General features: G+C 38.4%; 1 protein-coding gene across 2 annotated transcripts in view; it reads right to left on the reverse strand.

Annotated features, from left to right (window-relative positions):
* Nucleotides 1-23,470, reverse strand: part of ARHGAP21 (Rho GTPase activating protein 21) — a 112,926-nt gene that overhangs the window by 2,996 nt on the left and 86,460 nt on the right. For both annotated transcript variants that reach the window (XM_066199130.1, XM_066199137.1), the window contains exons 9-24: nt 11,728-11,886; nt 11,468-11,570; nt 11,343-11,379; nt 10,741-10,866; nt 9,711-9,995; nt 8,549-8,613; nt 8,319-8,467; nt 6,660-6,802; nt 6,420-6,575; nt 6,234-6,312; nt 5,698-5,771; nt 5,524-5,613; nt 3,512-3,637; nt 3,280-3,321; nt 2,853-2,958; nt 1,062-1,093 (exon numbers count right to left, since the gene is read on the reverse strand). In XM_066199130.1, coding sequence (XP_066055227.1) covers nt 1,062-1,093; nt 2,853-2,958; nt 3,280-3,321; nt 3,512-3,637; nt 5,524-5,613; nt 5,698-5,771; nt 6,234-6,312; nt 6,420-6,575; nt 6,660-6,802; nt 8,319-8,467; nt 8,549-8,613; nt 9,711-9,995; nt 10,741-10,866; nt 11,343-11,379; nt 11,468-11,570; nt 11,728-11,886 — 1,772 coding nt within the window. The remainder of the gene's footprint in view (nt 1-1,061; nt 1,094-2,852; nt 2,959-3,279; nt 3,322-3,511; nt 3,638-5,523; nt 5,614-5,697; nt 5,772-6,233; nt 6,313-6,419; nt 6,576-6,659; nt 6,803-8,318; nt 8,468-8,548; nt 8,614-9,710; nt 9,996-10,740; nt 10,867-11,342; nt 11,380-11,467; nt 11,571-11,727; nt 11,887-23,470) is intronic.

The following is a 23,470-nucleotide window of genomic DNA, read 5'->3' on the forward strand; positions in this document are numbered from 1 at the left end:
AATTACTACCAATAAAATGAATGTTACTCATAACTAGTTTAAGTGTTGAAAATTAAAAAATAAACTTCCTTATTTTAGAGGCATTTGCCTTTAAAAAAGCACAGAAACAATAAAAGTACGAGCCAAATTATTCCATCCTGTGAATTAAAAACTATTTTCATTACTCTAACATTTACTACCTGGCCCCTTCAAAGCTATGTACCTTTCCTACTTAGTGCCTCACTGCTACAGGCAGTGTGATGTGGTGTCCTGGAAACTGGGCTATTTTGAGGAAAAAGCTGAGCCACCAAACATCCTCACAGAGCAGCTGTGTTGGCATCTCCACAATGAACCAGAAGGATGCTCTAGTCTTGTTCCCAGCTCCAAGGGGGGCATCAGTGCCACACCTGGAATGCAGGCCAGTATAAAGCTGTGTGCTGCCCTGTCAGCCTATGCTACAGCCACCCAGAACTACTGAACAACAGCTCAGGAGACAAAGATTTGTCCATGTGTAAGACGAGGGCTTTGTCACTGAACTGAGGACTGAACAAATGCCCATGTTCCAGTCTTGTTCCCCTTCATGAAGCATTCCTCCCAAGCACAGCAATACTTCTGAGGGAGATTCAGCAGAGCAACTTTTAACTACAGCCTTTGCCTTCTTTTAAGAGGAGGGGCTATTACCTCCTGAAAAACAGGCTGAATTCTAAGTATACTTTTCTCAGTGCAACAGAGAAACATAAATACTCTCTGTGAGTTAGCACTATGCCAACATCAGGGAACATACTATAAATATATTTATGTCTACTAAATGAGATGCAAAAAGGAGGTAAGAGCCCACAATTGTGAGATCTTGGAACAAAGCTGTTGCTGTGTGCAGCTGACTGCTTTGGTAGATGCAGCTAACTGCACACAAGTACTTTTCCAATGTAACACTTCAAAAATAGGTTATGAGAAAACAGTACTACCAATTACTCAAGAAATTCTACACAAGCTCTCTAGTACGCCTGCGTATCAGCGATTTAATAAAGGAAACATCTAAGAGATTTCAGAAGCTTATAACTAGGTATCAGAAAATAATTTACCTTAGATTTTGCTGAGTCACTAGTAGCTGAATCTGTGGAAAAATAAAAAAAAAAATTCTGCTCAGTTCCGTGCAACTTTTTAAATGTTGCTACAGACAATGCTGGACTTATGAAAAAGACAAGCACAGAACAAGATGTGAAGCAAATTAAAACCAGAACAGAGTGAATAGTCAGAGCTCACAAAGATGCAAGCTGCACCACAGAAAGCCACCGCCATGAAAGGATGCTGTGAATTGTAGGCAGAACCAGCTCAATGACAGGAATGGCAAAGGAGCCCTGTTCTTCAAAATAAAAACCAGAAATACTAATGTTTATTCGATGCTTTAAGTATACAGCCCCTGCAAAACCGCAGCTGAGAGACCTTTTCAGGATGGCACTGTGTACTCTCCTGAGATTCAGGATACACAAAGCAAAATTGGGTGTCTTTGTACAGTTGGCTCCCTAGATACAAATCATTATTCTTGTAGTCATACTCTTTTTGTGAGGTTTTAAAGGAGTTACGTAGTATTTTCTGTGTAAATCCCCAATTGTACATCTGTCTCCACCTCTTACTACATACAAGTAAAATTTTATTCTTAAATTGTCTAGATGTCAGCAGCTACCAGTTTTGTACTTTCCCACAGCAAGCGCTTTTATGAAATGAAGAATGGACACCATAGTTTCACTGTCTTGCAAAACCCAAGATTATACAATTACAAAGGGGGTAGGAAGGGGCTAGCACAGTGACTAAAAAACATGAACTTGGGACTTTCCCCCTGGGAAGAAAGAGCTGAGCCCCCTGCCACACCCCTTTTTGACACATGGCTAATGCTTTATGACTAGAAAGACTGGTAGACCATACCATGCTATTTCTCCTCAGGGTCTGCTTCAGAGATAACAAGAAACAGCAGAAAAACTTTTAAAAAGTAGCATTGATCTGTTTAAAATACTCTTAAAAGAAAATTTACAGCACAGATCAACTTGGGGTTTTTTCCATTTACAAGAAACGGGGGTTTCTGCAGACAAGGCAGCTACAGTGTGGGCAACAGTCCTCCTTCTTCCTACAGTTCCAGCTGTCCATCAGTGACATCACAGAATCCACTAATGACATCACCGTGTGATAGACTCCTCCCACTTCGCCTGTTACAACATCAGTACAAAGTGACTGTTTCAGTAAGCGCTGAACAACCCTTTGAAAACTGAAACAAAAGCTCGAGAGGAAGGGATAACATTCCCGGGATACAACATGCTGGGTTAGTGCAATAGAAGCGTGAAGGGAGGAGGGGAAAAAGTCACCAAGAAAGAGCCTGTAATGCTTATCCTTAGCCACAAAAGAGGATAGCATTTATAAACAGAAGGAAACCAGCTTTAGTATAAACATACTGCAACATACTTAAAGTGTCCATCAGTTGACAAGAAAACATAACTCAATTTTTTGCATTCCGAATGTTGGGAAGGATCAATATTAAAACACCACTGAACACCACTGTTGTTCTGCCATCACAACAAACCACTTTATAGCAGCTTATCTGCTTGACCTCACGATGATGATTGCATGGGTTACTGTGAATAAATAAAATACTATGTGCAAGCCTCATCTTGTAATGATTAAATTCCTGTTCGAGAAAAGAAGTCTTCCAAATTATATCATGCATGATTATCAACAATTCAAGTCTTTAAGATGTGTTAAATGATCTTTTGGAAAAGAGGAGAACATTTTATTAGTAAAAGAAAATAGGAAGAGAGAGTTACACTGAGTAACAGAGTAGGTTATTCTAGCCTATGGATTAACACTGTCCAGGCAAGAGTTACCTGATACGTCTCCAGGAGATACTCCCGTTCTTCCAATGTTGGTGAGTAAATGATCTATGTTTGGCACTGGCTGAGATTCTACAGTGTTTTCCTCCTGAACTGCTGTCTACAGTTAATAAACAAAGATCTCTTCATCATCGTTTCACAAATAGTTCATTACAATTCAACAGTATTTAGAAAACTGCATTATTCACCTGAAGAACACGAGGAAAGCATGTCCTATTTTCCTTTATGCTTTTAAAACAAATGCATGGCTTGCTTTTTAAAAAAAAATAGAATTCATTACTGCAAGGACTGGAAAGCTAAAAAGGTGCTTCTGAAGAGCAAACCACACAGTAACATAGTAAAAAATATAGAGGTGTTCTAGAGGCAGCAGAAGCAGATTCTAAACTAAGGTAGTTAGAAGTATTTATACCATAATACTTACAAGAGGTTCTTCAGCATCATCTTCTGTGAAAAACCAGTCATGCTAAAAGTTAAAATAAAGAAGGTGAAAACCCTGCCAGAAATACAAAACCCAAATGTGGCACAATCAAACACAGATATTACTAGAAGTGAGTTTGATGGATAAATACCAGACCCAAACTAGCCCAATGAGAAAAAAGCTGGCTGATCTGTGTATGATCTTATTTTTAAAATAATGAAATGCATCCACTTACTTTTTGGATGAGTGTTTCTACAATTTTATATTGATCTGGCATGTGCGTAACCATGTGTGTCATGTTATCATCAGATGTCCTCACAAGTGTTGGACCAAATACTATTGCCAGGTTTCTTGGTTCCATCTAAGAAATGAGATATTTCCACATCATACACTTACAATGAGAAAGTACAGTAATATGGGCTAAAGTACATTCAAATAACACTATTAATACATATGAGAATCATTTAAAAATACATTACTGACTCAGGTAGGATGTTACACTACACCAAAACTCTCTTACATGCAGCTGCAATAAATATACCCAACGTTTCTGTAATTCACAATTCCAGCCCTCCTCAGCCTACTGCAAGCAAATGGCTCCACAAGCACAGAAAACTCAAGAACCCAGACACATTCTTTACACTTTCGGAGGAATCTTTTCTTCTTTCTATAACGAAACATTGATGCTTGGAAACACTGATGTTTAAAGCATTTTTTGATTTGTAAAAAGGCATTGATATCTCCCTGTTTTTTTTCCTGAAAACATTTACATGACACACACAAAAAAATTAAGCTGGCAATCAAATACTCTATTATATTTACTGACAAAGACCTCATTCAATTTACACCAACTTCAGAGGAGGTGGCAGAACAAACATCACAGACCCAAGACATCTATTTGTGAGATGGGCTTGGTGTTGTGTTGTGTGATCAGGTCGCTCCAAAGTATATGACTAATGTTACATCTTTGATAAATAATTTCAAGAAGCAATAGAACTTACCTTCTATTTTTGCTTACTTCTTTAACTTAGAGTTTACTGTTCTGGTATAGAATAGACCAGTAATATACAGGAGGCAAAGTCTTTGTGGTTACCAGAAGTGAGTTGCAAACATGACACAAGCTCTAGTGCTTTCTTGAATTGTGTCTTTTGAGAAGTCACACAATTGTAACAACACCTCATTCATCTAGCCTTATATATTCAACAATATAACAGCATTTAACATTTATACAGTCCGCCAAAAAACTAAAGTGATAAAAAAGCTTCCTTTAGGCACTGCACTTAAAAATGACATTTACTACAAATTCCTTATAATATTATCTGTAATTTCACTAAATTTTATAATCTGTTGATTTTTTTTCTATGAACACACAAATACTTTTCTTTCATATTTAACTGGAAGGTATTATTTGCAGAACTTACGATTTTCACCTCAACTGATTTTTTGAACAATTTAAGATGATTTGGCCACAGGCTCTTCTATATACCATCAATTATATCAAATTTTTTCCTGTACCCTGCACACTGGTAGCCAAGCCACCACATTACCTGCCCTGAGGTAAACATCCATAAGCACACCCATATAATGGACAGTTTTGCACTCAGTTACCCCTCCCTGAGAGCTGAAAAAAGGGACATTATTATTAGCATTTACTGAAGGATTATAGCACGCACAGAAGCACTTAACACAAACTACCCCTTTCCCACCCTATGGAAATTACAAGAAGTTATACTTAGTGGTGGAAACAGACCCAGTAGTGATGAACTACCACCATTTACATTATGCATTCTCTTCCTTAAAGCCAGTCAAACAGCATCTATAGGGTAATCGAATACTCAAGTAATTGTAGCAAGTCCTAGTCTTAAAATCTCTCAAGCATCCAGAAGCCAGGCTACAAAGAAAGCTGATGTGACAACCTCTGTCAGCAGGTTTATTCACGTCTGCCCTGCCCAGGCACAGTCTTACTGGTGTCTAGACTGGATTACAGGAAATTCACAGAATTGGTATAAATTTAGGATGCAAGAAGTTATTCCCAAAAGACTGACTACCAGTTTGAATAAACTTAATTCGCACTGAACATGTGGATATTTTGCAGGAGTACTTAGACTAATGAAAATCTTCTCCACATAGCAGCACTCCCTAATTTCATCTACAACAATAAATTATCACCTTTATTAGACATGATCCTGCACAAAAAAAATACTTAATGAAACAAACAAAAATACATTATATGTCTCTTTCTAATACCTTGTTCTTTTCTGAGTTCTCTGCTACTGTCTTCAGGTGTGCAGAAAGAAACTTGAGAGTCTCATAATGGTGTTCAGGTAAATCATGAATCTGAAACAAACAATCACTATTCAGAACACTGAACATTTAATGGTAATTTTGTAGTGCACCTACAACACAACGATTTTAGTTTACCAGTCTCTTCAGTGTTTTCAGACGCTCAACAGGATCTTCTTTTCTATTGGCATCTATGAAATCTGCATATTTGTCTGTTAAAAAAGCAGAAATTATATATGAGGTTTTTATATCAATATATGTGTGCATATAAACCCCCATCTGCCAGCCCCACTTTCCCCTGACTAGTAGTAACATACATAACAGAATGACCTCTGGAAATCATAAATTAGCCCATTACACTGTAAATGCATGTTCTGTATGACAGCAGGGAAAAAGAAAAACCAGCTTTCCTTGAATACTGCATGCAACAGTAGAACTGAAAGTTTTACTCTCTTAGTTGCATATTCTTAATCCCTTCACATCAGAGAAACTACTACTTACACCTCTCATTAATTCTTAAGATGATCATCATAACTCCCTACTCTTTAGGAAAGACAACATTTATTGCAGAGTGGGGATGATCTCCCTGGATTTTCTCTCAAATAACCTGAATGTTTTAAGACAACTGTCCAACTGCAATTCCAAAAGACAGACCTGTAATGAAAACAACCTACCGTTGGTAAAGAGGGGCTCTGGGAGCTTTCGGAAGAAGGATTTCAGCAAACTGCTTATCACGTTCAAGTCACGCCATTTCTATGTGGTTAAAAGGAAAGGTCAGGCATGCTTTGTATTTCTATGATCATAACACAACCAGAAGTTTTAGGGATTTTAATATGAAAATAGTGTGATCGAAGACTTACATCATCATGAACATCAATGTCAGTCATTCCTTTGTTGAGCTCTTCTTGCATACTTGAGATGGCAGCATTATTTCCAGGCACTCTGTAAATACCTGTGTACTCAAGACCTCTTTCTTCAACCAGTTTGCAGCATATATCAACAATCAGTGGAATATACTGAAGAAAAAGAGTTGTGTAGATAAGTAATCAATTAAAAATGTACTTTAAATTCACAGTGAAAGAAAAACTCTACTTCCATACTTTGTTGGTATGAGCTGGAGGGCAGTCATCTAGTCTAACACCAAATGTTCCAACAGCAGAGGGCTTCTTCTCAAATGTCTTCCTCATAATGCTTGGAATGCCTTTTCTCCATGTCCCTTTGTCTTTTGGTGGGCTTGTCTCATCTTTTTGTTGTTAGGACAGTGGGAAAAAAGAAAATAAAGAAGAAAAAATAAGAACCTTTATGCCATAAAATGGACTTAATATAGGTAACATATTTGCAAAGAGCAAGTGACACCTGCTGCACTTTTAGCATTTACCAGCCTGGCTTTATGCAACAATTCATTTAACATTAGTCCCTCTTCAACACAACTTCTGTTATTCTTCTGTGGTTCGAAAGATCAATCTGAACATACTCACACCCCAGACTTAGAAAAGCAAGTAGCTGGATGGTACTGTGGCATTTCATCATACTAACACTAAAAGAAGTAGTTTATCACTACTAAATTTAAACTTGAAATTCATATAAACTACTAAAATTTTATAAAATTAAAATCTACATTTAGTAGCACTACACTATGTCTCCACGGAATCACACTGCTGCACAAAATACCCATCAAACTCTAGAGCCATGCTCACACTTGTGCAAACTTACTCACTCTTTCAGAAATTACCAGATTTTAGTCACTTCTAAATAATTCTAAACATTACTCACTTAAAGTATTCTGTATCCCAAAATCAGATTATAAATTCAATTGCTCTGTTTACCTCTGCTATAGAATTCTTGTAATAAACTGCAATTTCCATTTATCTTGCACTGCAAGTCATCTAAAACAGTAAGTACTTCTTTCTTATTTCTGGAGATACTCTTTCAGGAGATTTGCGATTTACCCACCATGTGCAATTTAGTTACATGTGTAGCACTGCAGAAGCAAAGGGACATTTTTTTGGCAACAAAAACCAGAATTCACTGATAGCTTAAATTCAAGACTGAATCACTCCAAAGTGGTTGATCAAAAGTGGTTGCTTATCCAGTTGTCTGAATTTGTACAGATTTTTTAAAGAACAGTCTGATGTGAAGTACTGCATGGTTACACACTAAATGCAAAAAAAAAGTAAAAAAAAAAAAAAAAAATAAAAAAGAGTAGTTTGTGACGTTATTTGATGGAGTTCAGATACTGGTTCAAGTTTGCAGTGCCAGCTCATCAGACTTTTTTAGAACTCGGGAAGCATTAATTTTATTCCCCAAAAAAATAAAAAAGTTCACTTCTATGTTTTAAAAATTAAAAAAAAAAAAAAAATCTGTTCTATACTTTGGAAGCACTTTAATGGAAATATTTACCTTGTCACTTCCAAGTCAGCTGGAGACAAAAGTATAAATTACATACAAAATTATTTCCGAAGTTTGTCAAAATTTTCCTCTCAAAAAACTTAACAACCTGTATTTACTACTGTCAGCTCTACATGTAGCTGTAGGGAGAAAAACCCACAAAAACACCTTGAGAAGGGACTAAAATAAAAAGTTTCAGAATCTGAGACGAAGTAGTTCCTAGAAATGAGTGACCAGAGCTGCAGCTTAAAAGCCCTGGCTAATACTTGGTTTGCATCTGTATATTCATGAATTCAAAAATACCTGAGAAGGGCACCTTGATGGCCTTGCACTGGGGCAGAAGGGAACTAAAATACACAAAACATACAGACCTTTAGTGAGAAGCTTCCTTTCCGTCTCATCCTTAGGAGAATGGGGACTCTGAGTCCTCTGTTCTGCTTTAGTTCCAAGCAGAGTCTGTCTGATACTCAGACTCTGGCGAGGTGTTTTGGGAGATGGCTCTGTTTTGCTGCTTGAAGAACTGAACGAGAGAGATTACTTCAGTTGAAAGAAGCTAAATAAGAGCCCCACAAAAACTACTGGCAACATATAATTCACCCACCTCATCATTGTACTGTACTCTTTAATCCTTCGACTTATTAGATCTCTGCTAGTAACACCAGTATCCTATAAAATAAATTGAGAAATACTTTATAATCTTATAAAATAGAAAAAAAAATCCTTTCAGAATATGATTAACTCTTCTGGTAACCAAATAAGTATAGAATTCAACAATTCAGTCCACTTCAAAAAAACCCAAACCCTCAACCAAACCAAACATCCTAACAGGCAGTTCCTGAGAACACTAAAGACGGAACACTTAAAAACCACAAGGAAAATAAAAGTGAGCAATTACAAATCAAGTAGTGCTATTTACATGGCGGTTTTTTTCGAAGCCGTATGATCTGATTCATACCTCTTAAACTGAAAGTAAGTTTAAACAGAAAAAATGCAAGTAAACACACATTAATACTCCAAAATATCCAATCCTATGTGCACATATTACTTAGAAAACTAACTGCTACTACAAATACAGCTGAAAAAGACATGAATTCGAATCTGCTTTTTTATCTGTCTGTGTAATACTTTGGATAATTATTTTGAATCTGAGCAGATATGCATGACCACAGACATGAAAATATTCCTCTGTTGCTCATCACTGCAATGAAAACACACAATGGACAATATTGGGACAGATATTGATACCTTATGTGCAACAGCAGATGTTTGCCTTTGGCAGTGAGCATTAATTTAATCCACAGAAACATCAGCTTTTAATCAGAGAAACAGACATCTTCAAAATTTCATTTTTTAACTACTGAGAAACTCTTCACACTGTACTACTGCACACACCACTCTGCAACGCAAGTCTGAAGAGAGACCACACTGGTCCTCAAGCTGCAATTATCTTTTAAAAAAGGTTAGGTATTTTTGGCAGATCAGTTTACTCTGAAGTGTGTCTGTAGTCAAATGCGCAACAGCATTAACTAATTTATTTCAAACATCTATTTTCTGATTATTATTACACTGACTTTTTTTAAACTACTGATTTACTCAGTTACCTTTCGTTTCACCTCATTTTCTTTTATGTTCTGTAGGCATTTTGGTCAAATGGGTAATTAAAAATTAATTCTCCTGTTCAACTATTCATTACAAGAAAACATAATACATTTTTAATTAAAATGCAAAACCTACAACTTCTGCTTTATATGTTATACAATCACCTCGTCATTTAAGTTGCTGTTGTCTTGTATTGCTTTAATCCATGCTAACATATTATCTCTGTCCTCAGCTTGAAACAGATACTCGCGGTCTGATGTGGTGAGTCTAAATACATTTTTCCTCTTGGTTTCACAGTACGAGATGTCTATCAAGCAAGCATTGATGCTTATAGGTTGTTCTTCCTCAGAGAGGGTCACTTGTTCCTTTTTATCCTTGTACAAATAAAGTGAATGACCTCGAAGAACAACATACAGCTGCTTCCATGGCCGAATGCTCCCACCAACTCGCTGAAAAACAGCAACCAAGGTGTCAGTTCGCTTACTCGTTACAGGGCATTCTGGATTGCAAAACTATCTCCAGAAGTTTTACAAAGAAAGGCTACTCACCTGGCTGGCAGAAAGACTACACAAAGTGGGATTCATTAATTGCTCTCCATTACAGGGAGTGAACTGCTTGATAACCTGCCCTCCCAAACCACCCACTGAGTGTGAGTTCACATGTGAGAGCAGTAAGAAACAGAATGAGACAATTTCTGGTCTGGTCTTTAGGGAGCTCTTGCCCAAGGCTTCTAAACTGCCTTCAAGTCAGAATGGTATTTTCACACCACTGCAATTCCAGACACCCAGTTTTCCTTAAGCATTAGTCTGTATTTGTGTGGAAGGTTAATTTGAACTCAACTCTGCAAAATTCACAGAAATTACAACTTTTTTCATTATTAGGAAAGAGGAAAAAAACACAACTACACCTACCAAGGGACTGATCCTTATTATTTAATTAATCATTAGAAATTAGTGTACTTCAACAGATGCTTTAAAATGTAAAATTAAAACAGTTTAGAAAGCTGTCTCTAGACGAAGCTGAGGAATTGATTGAAGTCAATTTCTAACAGATCTAAAATTTTGACAGTCTTATTGATGATCTTATCCCCTCTAAAAAAAAAAAAACCTAAACAGGAAGGCTTGAAGTTTCTTATCTTAGTTTGTCACCAGCTTAGCATTTGTCCTAGGTTAAGAACCCAAACATGACAGATACCTTTCCTTTGTCTGTGAAAAGCTGACGAAAATGGAGCCATCCTTCTTTGGAGGCATCACCAAACACCTCTGAAGAAGAATCTTTTCGGGAACCAGAGTCTTCAGAAGATTTCTGGCTGTCTGGGACCTAGAGCAAACATCAAAGAAAGAACCCCACAGTGTAATTCTATAGATATTTGCATACAGTTCCTATGTTCAAGATGTTTCTCACATTAAAAATGTCCCCAGGAATACGGTCCCGGGAAAATATAATTTCTAAAGTTTACACACAACAATAGTGACCTTACCCATGCCAAGAATACTTTGAGAAACTCCACAAATCTTAAGACTCTCGTTAGTGAGTTTTCACAAAAGGCCACCATATTTAATACGCTTTGTTTACAGAGACTGAGGAACATGAAAATCAAGGACCCTGTGATGAGTCCAGGAAAAAAGAGACCATGTTGACTTATATGCTGCATACATCAGCAGTTTGATCAGTAGCCATTCCAATAAACTTCCTGTCTGTTTAGTACATCACTTTGTAAAACAGACCTGTATAATTCAAACCATTTGTCACAGCAGTATGGGTAACATTTAGAAGCTATATATACATTTACGTACCTTAATCCCCTTTAAACTAGATACATGCTTAATGGATCTGTTGGAAGAAAAACAAATGTTCAAATGAGATTTTGGACACTTAAAAAAACAGATGTTCAAAATAACTGATTTTTCCACGAACTCACGATTTTCCCTCTTCTCTGTAGTCATCCAGTCCTTCATCATACGACTTTGATCTCTCAGTTTTTGCAGCAGGCTGGCTATCCAGGACACTAGGCCGGATGGATTCTACAAAGAAACAGAAATTTTTGAGTACGCAGGAACTTGTGAATTACATTGTTGTGATTTATTTCATGCAGAAAAAGAGTTTACAATTTCCATTTCTGATCTCCAGAGTGTGAAAGGAAAAAAGTTGCAAGAGAAAAAGAATGAAATCAACGCTCACCATGATCATGTGAAAGCTGTCGCCGAATTAAAGGGATTGGAGATGTAGGACTGGGAGGAACAGTTGTTATAGCTGGTGCTTGAGAAGCAGATGCAGAAATAACAGCAGAAGCAGGAATGTGTGCAATATCATGGTCAATACTAGGACTAGTCGGTTCATCTACAAAGGTAATATGCCATATATTAACATATTAAATGCATTAATCAAATGCTCAAACCTAACAGCTGTCTGAACACCTCATTACTGGGATATCAGGTATTTTAAACATGAAGTCATTCTAAAAAACAAAAGGGTCCAATTAATTCACACTGTCAAATGTACTCTTTTTTTTCACGAAGATAAGCCTGTTTCATTTCATAGGGATGTTAACCATATATTAGAGATGAAGGCAAAAAAATCATTGATTTTGCTGTGTGCAAAAGAATCAGGATTTATTTGCTAATCTCAATATTATTTGCAAGAAGAGAATTTTTGTTTATATGCATAAGCAAACCCCACATTTATTATATCAGTAATTTTGAACTCAAGAGACAGATACCTACAATAAAATAGGGGCAGAGTATCAAAAGCCATTTAGTTTAAAGAAGTGTTCAAATAAAACAGCCAAGTTACAAGCAAACAAAAAAAGCATTTTAAACAGCTATCTAGCATTCAAAGAATCAATCCCCCCATCCTCCATACATTCAAATAAAGAAGCAAGTATTCAGACCTTTAAAAGATGGGACTACTACATACCAATCAGTTCTTCCACTAATTGTTCATAGAAACGATTGCATGCCATACATGCCCAGCACCTCTCAGTCTCAACAGCCACAAGGGTCATCATGAAAGATTCCAAAAGCTTTAAATATTCTAGTATTTAATAAGTTTCTTACAAGATGAAAGAAGCCAAAAGATGCATTTTCCATAATTTTGAGAAAAGAGCCATAACATCTCCTAGAGCACATTACTAGCACTAGAAAAATCATTCTACTTCATGCTCTGGTCAAGGAGGGGATGGAAAAGAAAAAAAATCAAGTCACAAGCAGGGGCTGAACTGTACCGCCGTAATGAATATGAATGTACTCTAGGTGCTAAGAATTGTAATATGCAGAGCTACTGAAAAGCCTATTGAAACCAATGAACACTCACAGACAGAGGTTTATTCTTTGCTTTGTGCGAACACAACTGCGTGTGCTGCATTGTGCTGTTCCAACAGTCACTAACAGTTCTGTTAAGGCAGCACTTGTACCATCAAAATTTGGCAATGTACATTTAGAACAAGGCAATAAACAAAGCACAGGATGGTTTAGCAGTAACATGCCTCTCAATTGTCTGGGGTGAAAAATACAGTAACTTTTGAAGTTAAAAAAGCGTATCCAAAAAACACAGCTGCAAACTACAAACATTAATAAAAAGGAAAACTAAAAAAATTCACACCAAACCAGGACACTACAATTAAAAATTTCCATGTTTTACTTGCATCCAAAGTGATAAATTAGAAGCATTTACAGATGACTTCACTACAGCAACAAGGACACAGGAAAAAGCTCAGCTACACTTCCATTTCAAACCTACAACAGCTCAATTTCCTGTTTTTTTTAATCTCCTGAGATTCCCTGAAACTAACGTTGACTAAGGAACATAATCACTCACTGCGCAATTGATTGGTTTATACCACACACACTGAAAGTGCTCAGGTTTAAGTTATTTATGTTAACAGAAGTATCTCAAATGTCATAGTCTCTACTCCCAAAAGTTATAAGAACACTAGCACTTGAAATAGATCTGTGAGAGCTGTGAACACAGACATGTTTGGCAACACTACTGGCATTTCCCACAACACTCAAATCCAACAATCCAGATGAGGAAGAACAGTTTGTAAGTCCCTGAAAGCAACAATAATTATTCAAATCATTATTACTTCACAACGATCTATTTCCCACATGAATCAAAATTAAAGTTGTTTTAGAAATATGCAAACTTTAGAGGAACTGCAAATGACATTGGTATAGGAAAGGCCTAACTACTCAGTCCCTTAAGAGGCTGAAGGTCAGCTAATAGGAAGCTTTTATGTAAAATAAAATGATTATGGAACAAATCATGATGTACACCACAGGAGTTTCTGCCTATTAATTTAATGTACTAGCAAACACCACTGCTGTAAGAAACAAAACCCAAACAACTACACGTATTCCTTGTATATATATTTTGATCTTTCTTTCAAGTGCCTTTCCGTTTCCTTGACTGGCATATTCACACCCAAGAACTCCTTACACAGCATGTGAACGGATGTGTTCAGCTCACCAGTCAGTGAAAATGGCTGTGTCCAAAATGCAGTGAAGTGCACAGAACAAACAAGGCAGAAGACAGACCACACAAAATAATTCTCTTTCAGTTTGCTACCTCAAATTACTGGTGTCTCTTTAAACATTTGCAACAAAAAGGTCAAAAACTTCATGGAAAAGATTATTCTGGGAGGTACTGAAAAACACCTGGAGCACCATGCAGTCAATGATCAGAGCCAGCAGGGCTTCATGAGAGAAAAGTCCTGCTTGTCAAACCTGATTTCCTTCTACTACAGGGCAAACCACTGAGCTGATCTGGGAAAGCCAGTAGATGTAACCATTTTGGACTTCAGCAAAGCTTTGATACTGTCTCTCACAGTGTCCTGCACAAAGCATCCAGCTCACAGCTGGACAACCCTGTTACACGATGGATGAGCAACTGGATCATGGGTTGGGCACAAAGGGTTACAGTGAATGGGGTGACATCAGACTGGTGACCTGCTCCTACTGGAGTTCCACAAAGATCCATCCTGGTTCTCATCTACACTTTCATGTTAATCACCCAGACACAGGACTCAAAGTAATGTCATCTAAGTTTGCTAACAATATTACATTGGGAGGAGCTGTCAACTCTTTCAAGGGTGGAGATTCCCTTGACAAGTTAGAAAGCTGCACAACCATATGAAGTTCAACAAGGGCAAGTGCCAGATTCTGCGCCTGGCATGGGGCTACCCTGGTTGTGCGTAGAGACTGGGCAATCAGAGGTTGGAAAGCACTGCCATGGAAAGGGACCTGGGGGTCCTGGTCCATGGCAAGTTGAACATGAGCCAGCAGTGCCCGCGCAGCCAGGAGGGCCAACCCTGTCCTGGGGCGCATCAGGCACAGCTGGGCAAGGGAGGGGATTGTCCTGCTCTGCTCTGAGCTGGGGCAGCCTCACCTCGAGTGCTGGGGGTAGTTCTGGGTGCCACAATAAAAGAAAGAGATTAAACTATTAGAGAGCATCCAAAGGAGGGCCACAAGGATGGTGAAGGGTCTGGAGGGGAGCTATATTAGGTCCCTTGGTCTGTTGAGTCTAGGGAAGGGGAGGCTGAGGGAATACCTCATTGTGACTTTCAACATCCTCACAAGGAGAAGAGGAGGGGCAGACACTGATCTCTTCTTCACTCTTGTGACCAGCGACAGGCCTCACGGAAACAGCACAAAGCTGAGTCAGGAGAGGTTTACGTGGGATATCTGGTAAAGGTTCTCCACCCAGAGGGTTGTTGGGTGCCAGAACAGCTCCCCTGTCACAGCACCAAGTCTGAATGGGTTTCAACCACAACTTGTTCTGCATTATTATCTACACAGTGATACAAGAAACTGGCCATCAGAACCAAACCAGCACAGTGACAGGGCATCTCTGGCCAAGGGGGGATGCCACTTCTGTTTGCACGCGAGACCGCAACTGGTCAACAGTGGCAACTAACAATTTTCAGGAAGAGCCCTTCCATGCAGAAACATTTATGGGGGTAAGACATTGAAAACTTGTAATAAATAGGCAACACCGCTCCAACCACAACTAACTGATCTTCTAGTTTAGGCAGAGAGAAATTTGTGTATCAAAGTATGCTTGTTTTGTCACGTAGCTGGAGGTTGGGGACCTACACAGATTGGGAGCATCTGCACACAATGTACGTGAGGTGAAAAAAACCTGATACTGCAAAGACACAGACTTATACAGAATGGGCTCAGAGGCAGAACTAGAGATTTCAAAACTGAGTATTTCATGGGCGAAAAAGCATGACAAACAGGACATACTATCCCCACTATGTGAATGAGTAACTAACAAATAAGTATTGATGAATTTATCAGATATTCAAAGAAGCAGACACAAAATCACTGGAAAAAAAGCACAGATCCGTATCATAACCTATTAAGCTTCTATGATACAATTTTATCATTATTAATTTAGCATTTTGTGTGTTTATTTATTCCATCTCCTGAATAGTCCCTTAAACATTAAGGTTTGAAAGTAACACTTTGAGAACCTCAAATGTAATTTAAATGAATCACAGAATTACTCAGGTGGAAGCAAACCTCGGAAGGTCTCTTAGGCTCACATTCTCCATAAAGCAGGGTCAATGCTGAATTCAGACCATGCCGGTTGAGGGCTCTTACCCAGCAAGAGCCAAACAGAGGGTAAGATCTTCCTCAATATCCTGGCTGTGTTCTTTCTTATTGATACAGAACAGGAGAGTGTAAGTCTAGTGCTGCCAAACTCAGTAAGCATACCCTGTATCTCCTCTGGTGGTTAAACAAGATGGCCCTGAAGAACACCACTTGTAACAGCCTTCAGGCAGAATATGAACACTTAGGCACTACCTTTTAGACCAGTTTTTCTATGTATCCAGCAGTACTGCAGTCTAGCCTGTGGCACAAGGATGGTGTCACTGAAGAGCTCAAAACCCTCGCTGAAGTCAAGGTTGGTGACCCCATGTCTTCCCCTCACTCACAGATCTACTCATCCCATTACAAAAGGCAATGCCATTAGTCAAACACTTGGTAAATCCATACTATTCCAAATGACCTTCTCCTTCCTTTGCCCAGAAACTAGTTCCAAGAGCACCAACTCCATGATTTTCCTAAGGACTAAGGTCAATTGACTGCCTTTCCTGAATTGTCCTTCTGATCATTTTACAAGATGGGTGTGCCATTTGCTTTTCTTCCCGTTTTCTTCCCTTTTCTAGTCTTCACAATCCTTCAAGTATAGAATCTCTGCAATGCCACCAGTCAACTCTGTCAGCACCTTCAAATGTATTTCACTGAGCTGCATGGACAGGTACGGGCTGAGCTGCACTGGAGCTGTCTCAAGAATACCCTCTTTATCCAAGTTGGTAATGATTGTGGGGTTTGTTTGTGTTTGTTGTTGAGCTTTAGCTGGTCTGTGGTTTCTTTTTTTTTCTGTGGTGGTTGGGAAGCAAGGGAGAGAGGTATTTAAGGAAGTTGTTTAGTTAACTGAATCATATACCCTTGGGGAAAAAAAAAATCACAGACAGACTTTAGTACAGCCATCATTAGGGATGCTTTAATAGGAATTATTAACAGAGAAAGGTGATTTCTCCTCCAATCCATACAGATTCAGTTTGCCAAAGCTCTTCTTCATTGATAATAAAAAAATTACTGGGAAAAAAACTAGCTTCCCAAGGCTAAAGTCATCCTTCACATTTATTCCCTTTCAGGCACGGCAGTCTTGCAAGCAGTAATTCAATACCTCAAAAGGCCTTAAGAAAGAACTGTGTTATTTAGTAAATGTATTGCAGACTACATTACCATTTAAAACACTAATTGGGCATCTCAATTTAAACAAACAATGCGAATATGTGGCCACAAAGCTTAATTCAACAAGTAGGTATTTTATCAAAGACTATTTATCTGATTTAAAGATTCAGATCATAAAATGTAACAGCTATGTAGTAATACACACTTAAAAACAGCTTTACATTTCCCATGAATAATGTTGAGCCAGCATGCACCCAGAAACAAAAAAAAGTCCAACACACAATTTCCCAAAAAGGCATGCATTGAAGGAGATAACTGTATTTTAATATTATTGGCTTTCTGACAACCATACCAAATTCTTGGATTAGCTATTTGTTTATAGATGCTCTTGTAAAAGTAACAGTGATCAACTGTAAAAAGCCCAGCCTTCTGCAGAAAGCTAGAGGTAGCTCATGCTGCTGGTCAGCAAAGCAAAGGGCTAAAAGAGTCATTAAAAACATTATTTTCATTCAACTGAGCCACAGATGTCAAGATTCCTTATAGACTTAGATGGCATCTATCTGACAGCCATTACAGTAAGTATTTTAATAACTGCCTCTCTATTTCTCCGAGTTCACTTGAACAACAGGCTATGGCTTTAGGACGCAATTTAAGAATGAATCTTACATGTCAAATTAATTTGCTTATATAACAAAAGAAGGAACAAACTATCAAGTACTCATTAGTAGAATTAAAAACCCCATAATCTTCTCTTTATGGAAGGACTGACAGGATGTGCCAGCAACCCTGCAGCAGCACTGGCTTAGAGGCACCGCCTTCTGAATTTCAGCCCTTTGTCAACAACCGTTTTGCACTCCCCATCCTTGGCTTATCCAAGTACTCCATAATACATGATACCACAGCAGGCACTGCATTTTCATGATGCACCAACAGTACCTTGCCCTGAAGTATTCTTCCTAAATACAGTAGATAAAAGCTTTAAGATCTTGCCCTATGTCTAATACGCCTTCTGTGCCTCTCGGGTTAGATTCGCTCCACCTGCTATGGGCAGCACTTCCTTTGAAGTATAGCCATGTGCACCAGATGTCCCTCCCTGAAAAATTCAGCAGCAGGTGAGACAAAGGGGAGAGAAAAGGCTGCTGAGGCACAAGTGGAGCAAGGGACATCACAGCAGGGGCACAGAGACTGCAGGGAAGTGGCACAGGTGAGAAGAATGCAGAAAGGAAGTCGAGAGCATGGACAAGGTAACAGAGGTTAGGAAAAGGATCCACATCCACACACAGGCAAGGAAGTAAAAAAAAAAAAAAAGTCTATCTCCAAGAAACCCCAGAAGAGCCTGCCATTAAGGTAAACACAGACACACTAATGGAGGCCATTTTTCTTAATAGCCTGTCAGGAAGACAATTAAATAAAAATACCATGTGCACAATTTCACCAGTAGTGAGAAGGCCGGAAAAAAACAATCAACAAAAATGAATTGAATCAAGAGTAACCTATATGGAACAAACCCTGCTGTCATACAAGATAGCACAGAGGACTAATAAATGCCCCATAGCAGCGACTTCTTGTTTTAAATCCTCCAGTACAAACTGCTGCATCTTATACTTTGGCCTGCAAGGGGTAAAAGCTCCCTTATGTATTGAATTCCAAAGTTAAAACACGTGATTTGGAAAAAAGATAACTCTATTGCCTGGATTCCTCATGACCTGTTACCTCACTTTTTCAAAAAAGAATCTTTAAAAATCAGGGGGTTTTGCTGGTTTTTAAGTACTTCCAGCACTGGCAGCACTAATTGTCTCTACAAAGAACTTCTTCATATATCTACTTTACGTAATTATCCTCATGTGGCCAAAAGAATAAAATGGAAACATGTCTGCATGCTGAGCACATTCATTGCTCTAAGCCCCAGAAACACAGGACTGGAACAAGCTTCCTGAATCATCAAATCTAGTCCTCTGCTAATGCACTCATGTAAATAATATGTTTGTTATACTGACTGAGTTTCACACAACCAGAAAAGGTTTCCCAAGGTTATTCATGTCAGACTATTGTGAAAACTGTATCTATGAAAGTCTATTGTTTATTTCAGTGTCAAACAAAAGTTTAACTATCTTTCTACACAAAGTAATTCTAAAGGTTCCTGCTTGCCATATTACCCCAGCACACAAAAAAGTACATTTCTCAGTATATTTTTGTTGCCAAGAACCCCAACAGCGTTCCCTTATTACCTGCAATTATTATTTGAAGTTACAATGTTACACTTAGGATGATATATGCTTTGAAAATATTACTATCAAACAAATCTGATGCTTCTACTCAATTAAAACTCTTCTAGATGTTATGAATTACTGCTTCCAATTTTAAATTTTAATTAAAAATATTTTTGAGTTACAGAAGCATTTAAACGGTATTTAAAACACTAATTTGTAATTTTGCATTTTGGCTGCTGTATTTCAGAATACCACAATGATTTAAAAACTGTTCTTTGCATAAGAAATACTGAAATGCTCAGCCTGGAGCAACAGTGATTTGGCAGGCCACACTGTAAAACCCTGGAAAAAAAAATAGAAGACTGATCCTTATTTCAGAAACACTGATGACATGTTAAAAGCTGTTCCAATGCTATCACTATAATAATGGAAGGAACCATCCTCAAAAAATGAACATTTGTCAGCCCTAATCTCTACAGCAATTGCACTTATATTTTCATAGTTTGGAAGAGCTAGGCAATAACTTGTAGAAAAGAAAATTATCACAATAGTTGAAGATTTCTTTTTGCTTAAAACACACCATATCAGCCACTGGTATTCAGCGACCATTTGCCCTGAAGATATCCATGCAGTTTGAGTTGATGAACCACAACCTCTGCTGGAGAAATCTGAGGTTTTGAGTTTCTCCCTTCTCATAAGGAGAAAACAGAATGAGTACATTCTTTCAAATGCTTCCTTTCTGCATATGAGAATGTTTCTGCTTGTTTCCCCTAACTTTGTCTATTCCTACCATCATAACCTTTTCCACAGCATGTTGTGCAAGCGTATCAATTTATTTTCTCATTTCAATTATATTCAATATGTGTGTATTCACACTGTCATCTTCCAATCCTCAGCAGCCTGCAGAAAGAGGCATTAAGATGTAGGGGGAGGACAGGGAAAGTATGGCACACACTCCACTAAGACAAGACAGTAAAATCTTTACGCTTGCCCAAAAGTACTTGGGAGTTACATAAATGACCTAGGACTTAAAGGTAAGTATTGTTAAGGTAAAGCTATACACCCCTACTTCCCGCACTAAAGAAGATAAATGCAATCACATGTATAATAAAGTTGACCTGAAAAGCTTAACTAATAGTAGGTGCTTTAGAATGTTTCAACTCCTAATTCCTTAGTTAATATACTTTAAAAAATATATATAGTAACAACAAGAATGAAAAAGAAAAAGAAACAAGAAAAAAAACAGGGTTGAGCAGAACTCACTGGAAGCCAGGTACATTTACCGTATCTGTTAATAAGCAAGAACCCAAGTATTTTCATTTATGATGTTCATAAAAAAAAACAGGTTGTGAAATACAAAAAGCCCCAAAGCTCCACAAAAAAAAAAAACCCAAAACACAACAAAACAAAAACACCAACAAACCCCACAGAAACAAAAAAAAAACCCCACCCCAAACCAAAAAAACAACCACAAAAACCAACCCCCCCAGATTTCTGGTTTTGAAAATTACCATTTAGATCAGCTTTTAAAGCACAGTGAACAGTAGAGTGTGCCTGATTTCTAGCACAGAAATTGCTGTGGTGGTTTGCCTGCATTAAGAGTAGAAGAAATAGAAAGATTTATTTTAAGGGTATTGAGGCACTGCAAACAGGCCCCCAGAGAAGCTATGGACGCCCCATCCCTGGAAGTGTTCAAGGCCAGTTTGAATGAGGCTCTGAGCAACCTAGTGAAAGGTGATTCCACTGATGGCAGGGGGTTGGAACCAGACAGTCTTTAGGGACCCTTTCAACCCACACCGTGAATTTTTGTCAACAGGAGACACGTTTTAGAAAAACACAGACACACACTAAGAGAATAAATACCATGCAGTTTCAGCTGTGAAACTCCTGGGAAATCTTTATTTAAATCAATATAGGGTATCGGATAACAAAATTTTACTGTAATACAGAAGAGAATAGAGAAATTTATGGTGCACTTAAAATCACATTTGGCTCAGGGATATTTTAAAGTGCAAATAGTGGGAGAATAGAAAGTACCAACATTAAGTATCACGTATCCTTGTCCTGTTCTTATACCTTTCCTAAGGTGTGAATTTCAGCTGGGGGAGAACACTCATCTAATTTTTACAATATTTTGTTGTTTTCAAAGTCTAGTCAGATATTTTTATCTGGCTAATTTTCTCTCAGTTATTCACAAATTAGTAGTGGAATGAAGTGACCTAAAATTTTTCTAGGGTAAGGATGTGCTAAATATTTTTAAAATGGGATCGCACCTTTAAGGAAAAATCTTTGTACTTGTGTAATACTACTACACACCTAAGAAAAAAACTCTATAATAGGATGCCTAAGGACTTGATTTTATTTTAAAATAATTTTGAACTTCAAGATGATATTTAGGCTAAGGTTTTTAAAACATATCCGTTTAAAACTAAATTTCATGCGACAGGCCTCTGTGAAGTTGGCAAGAACATTCACCTAGTAGTAATGGCCAAAGCACTAAGCTGGCCTGACAGCCACACATGTTGCAGTCAGGTTAAGTATTGAAGCAGTGCCCCCATTTCACTCCTGTGGGTAGTTCATTCAACTCAGTATGGGAGCTGGATTAACCTCTTTTACATTTCTTTCTACTCCACAGTAAGTACTGTGAGAAGCAAAAAAATATTTTCAACCTTGCTGCAAATCTCAGACATGCTTACTTACTAGACATTTATGTCTACAAAATGTATTAAGATAACTATATTCTGAATCAGCATTTTCTCAATCGTTACAACACATAAAATGGTTTGGGTTGGAAGGGACCCAAGCCCCCTGCTGTGGGCAGGGGCACCTTCCACTAGACCAGGTTGCTCAGAGACCCACCCAACCAGGCTTTAAATACTTCCAGGAATAGGGCATCCACAACTTCTCTGGGCAACCTGTTCCAGTGCTTCACCACCCTCACAGTAAAAAACTTACTCCTAGTATCTAATATAAGCCTCAATTTAAATCCATTTCCCCGTGTCCTGTCACTACACATTCTTGCAAAAAGTCTCCCTTCATCTTTCTTGTAGGCTCCCTTCAGGAGGAAGGCCACAATTATGTCACCCCAAACCCTTCTCTTCTCCAGGCTGAAGGATCCCAGTTCTCCCAGCATTTCCTCATAGGAAAGTTGCTCCATCCCTCTGCTAAACTTGGTGGCTCCTCCTCTAGACTTGACCCAACAGGTCCACATATTCCCTGCTGGGGGGGACCCCAGAGCTGGATGCAGCACTGCAGGTGGGGTCTCACCAAAGCAGAGCAGAGGGCAGAATCCCCTCTCTTGACCAGCTGTCCATGCTGCTTTTGGTGCAGCCAGAGACACATTTGGCTTTCTGGGCCATGAGTGCACCTTGCTGCGTCATGTCCAGCCTCTCATCCATCAGCACCCCCAAAGCCCTCTGATTCAGGGCACCTTGCACTTGGTCTTGTTAAACCACATGAGATTCTCATCTGCCTACTTCTCGAGTTGTCCAGGTCCCTCTGGATGGCATCCCATTCATCCAGGTGTGGCAACAGCACCTCTCAAGCTTGGTGTCATCTGCCAATCTGCCAAGGTGCACTCAACCCCACTGTCCATGTCATTAATGAAGATATTTAATAACAATGGTCCTAATAAGGACTCCTAGAGACACTACTCGTCATCCACATCTACCAAGATGTTTAGCAGCATTGTACTTTCCATTCCAGCAAAGACTAACTCACCCAAAAATTACCCAGTGGGTCGGAAAATTATCATTTGCTGTTTTCTAGCACAGAAATTGTGCAAAAATTACAGGTCTGAAAAATGCACAATAAACACCACAATTGCTAATATAGTCACTGACAGAGAAAATGGTATTTTTATTAGTCTCGAGAACAGGTGAAACCTTTTCTGGATGAAAACAGTAGACTGTCACTAGACTAACCTGTATACTTGAAACAAAAAAGAGCATTTTAAGAACACAGCTTTTCTTTGGATCTGAAATAGAAATAGCAGCTTTCTGAGAATCA

This window comes from Chamaea fasciata, unplaced genomic scaffold, assembly GCF_029207755.1.
Source record: "Chamaea fasciata isolate MVZ Bird 193981 ecotype frontalis unplaced genomic scaffold, bChaFas1.0.hap1 SCAF_1, whole genome shotgun sequence".
Taxonomy (NCBI): domain Eukaryota; kingdom Metazoa; phylum Chordata; class Aves; order Passeriformes; family Sylviidae; genus Chamaea; species Chamaea fasciata.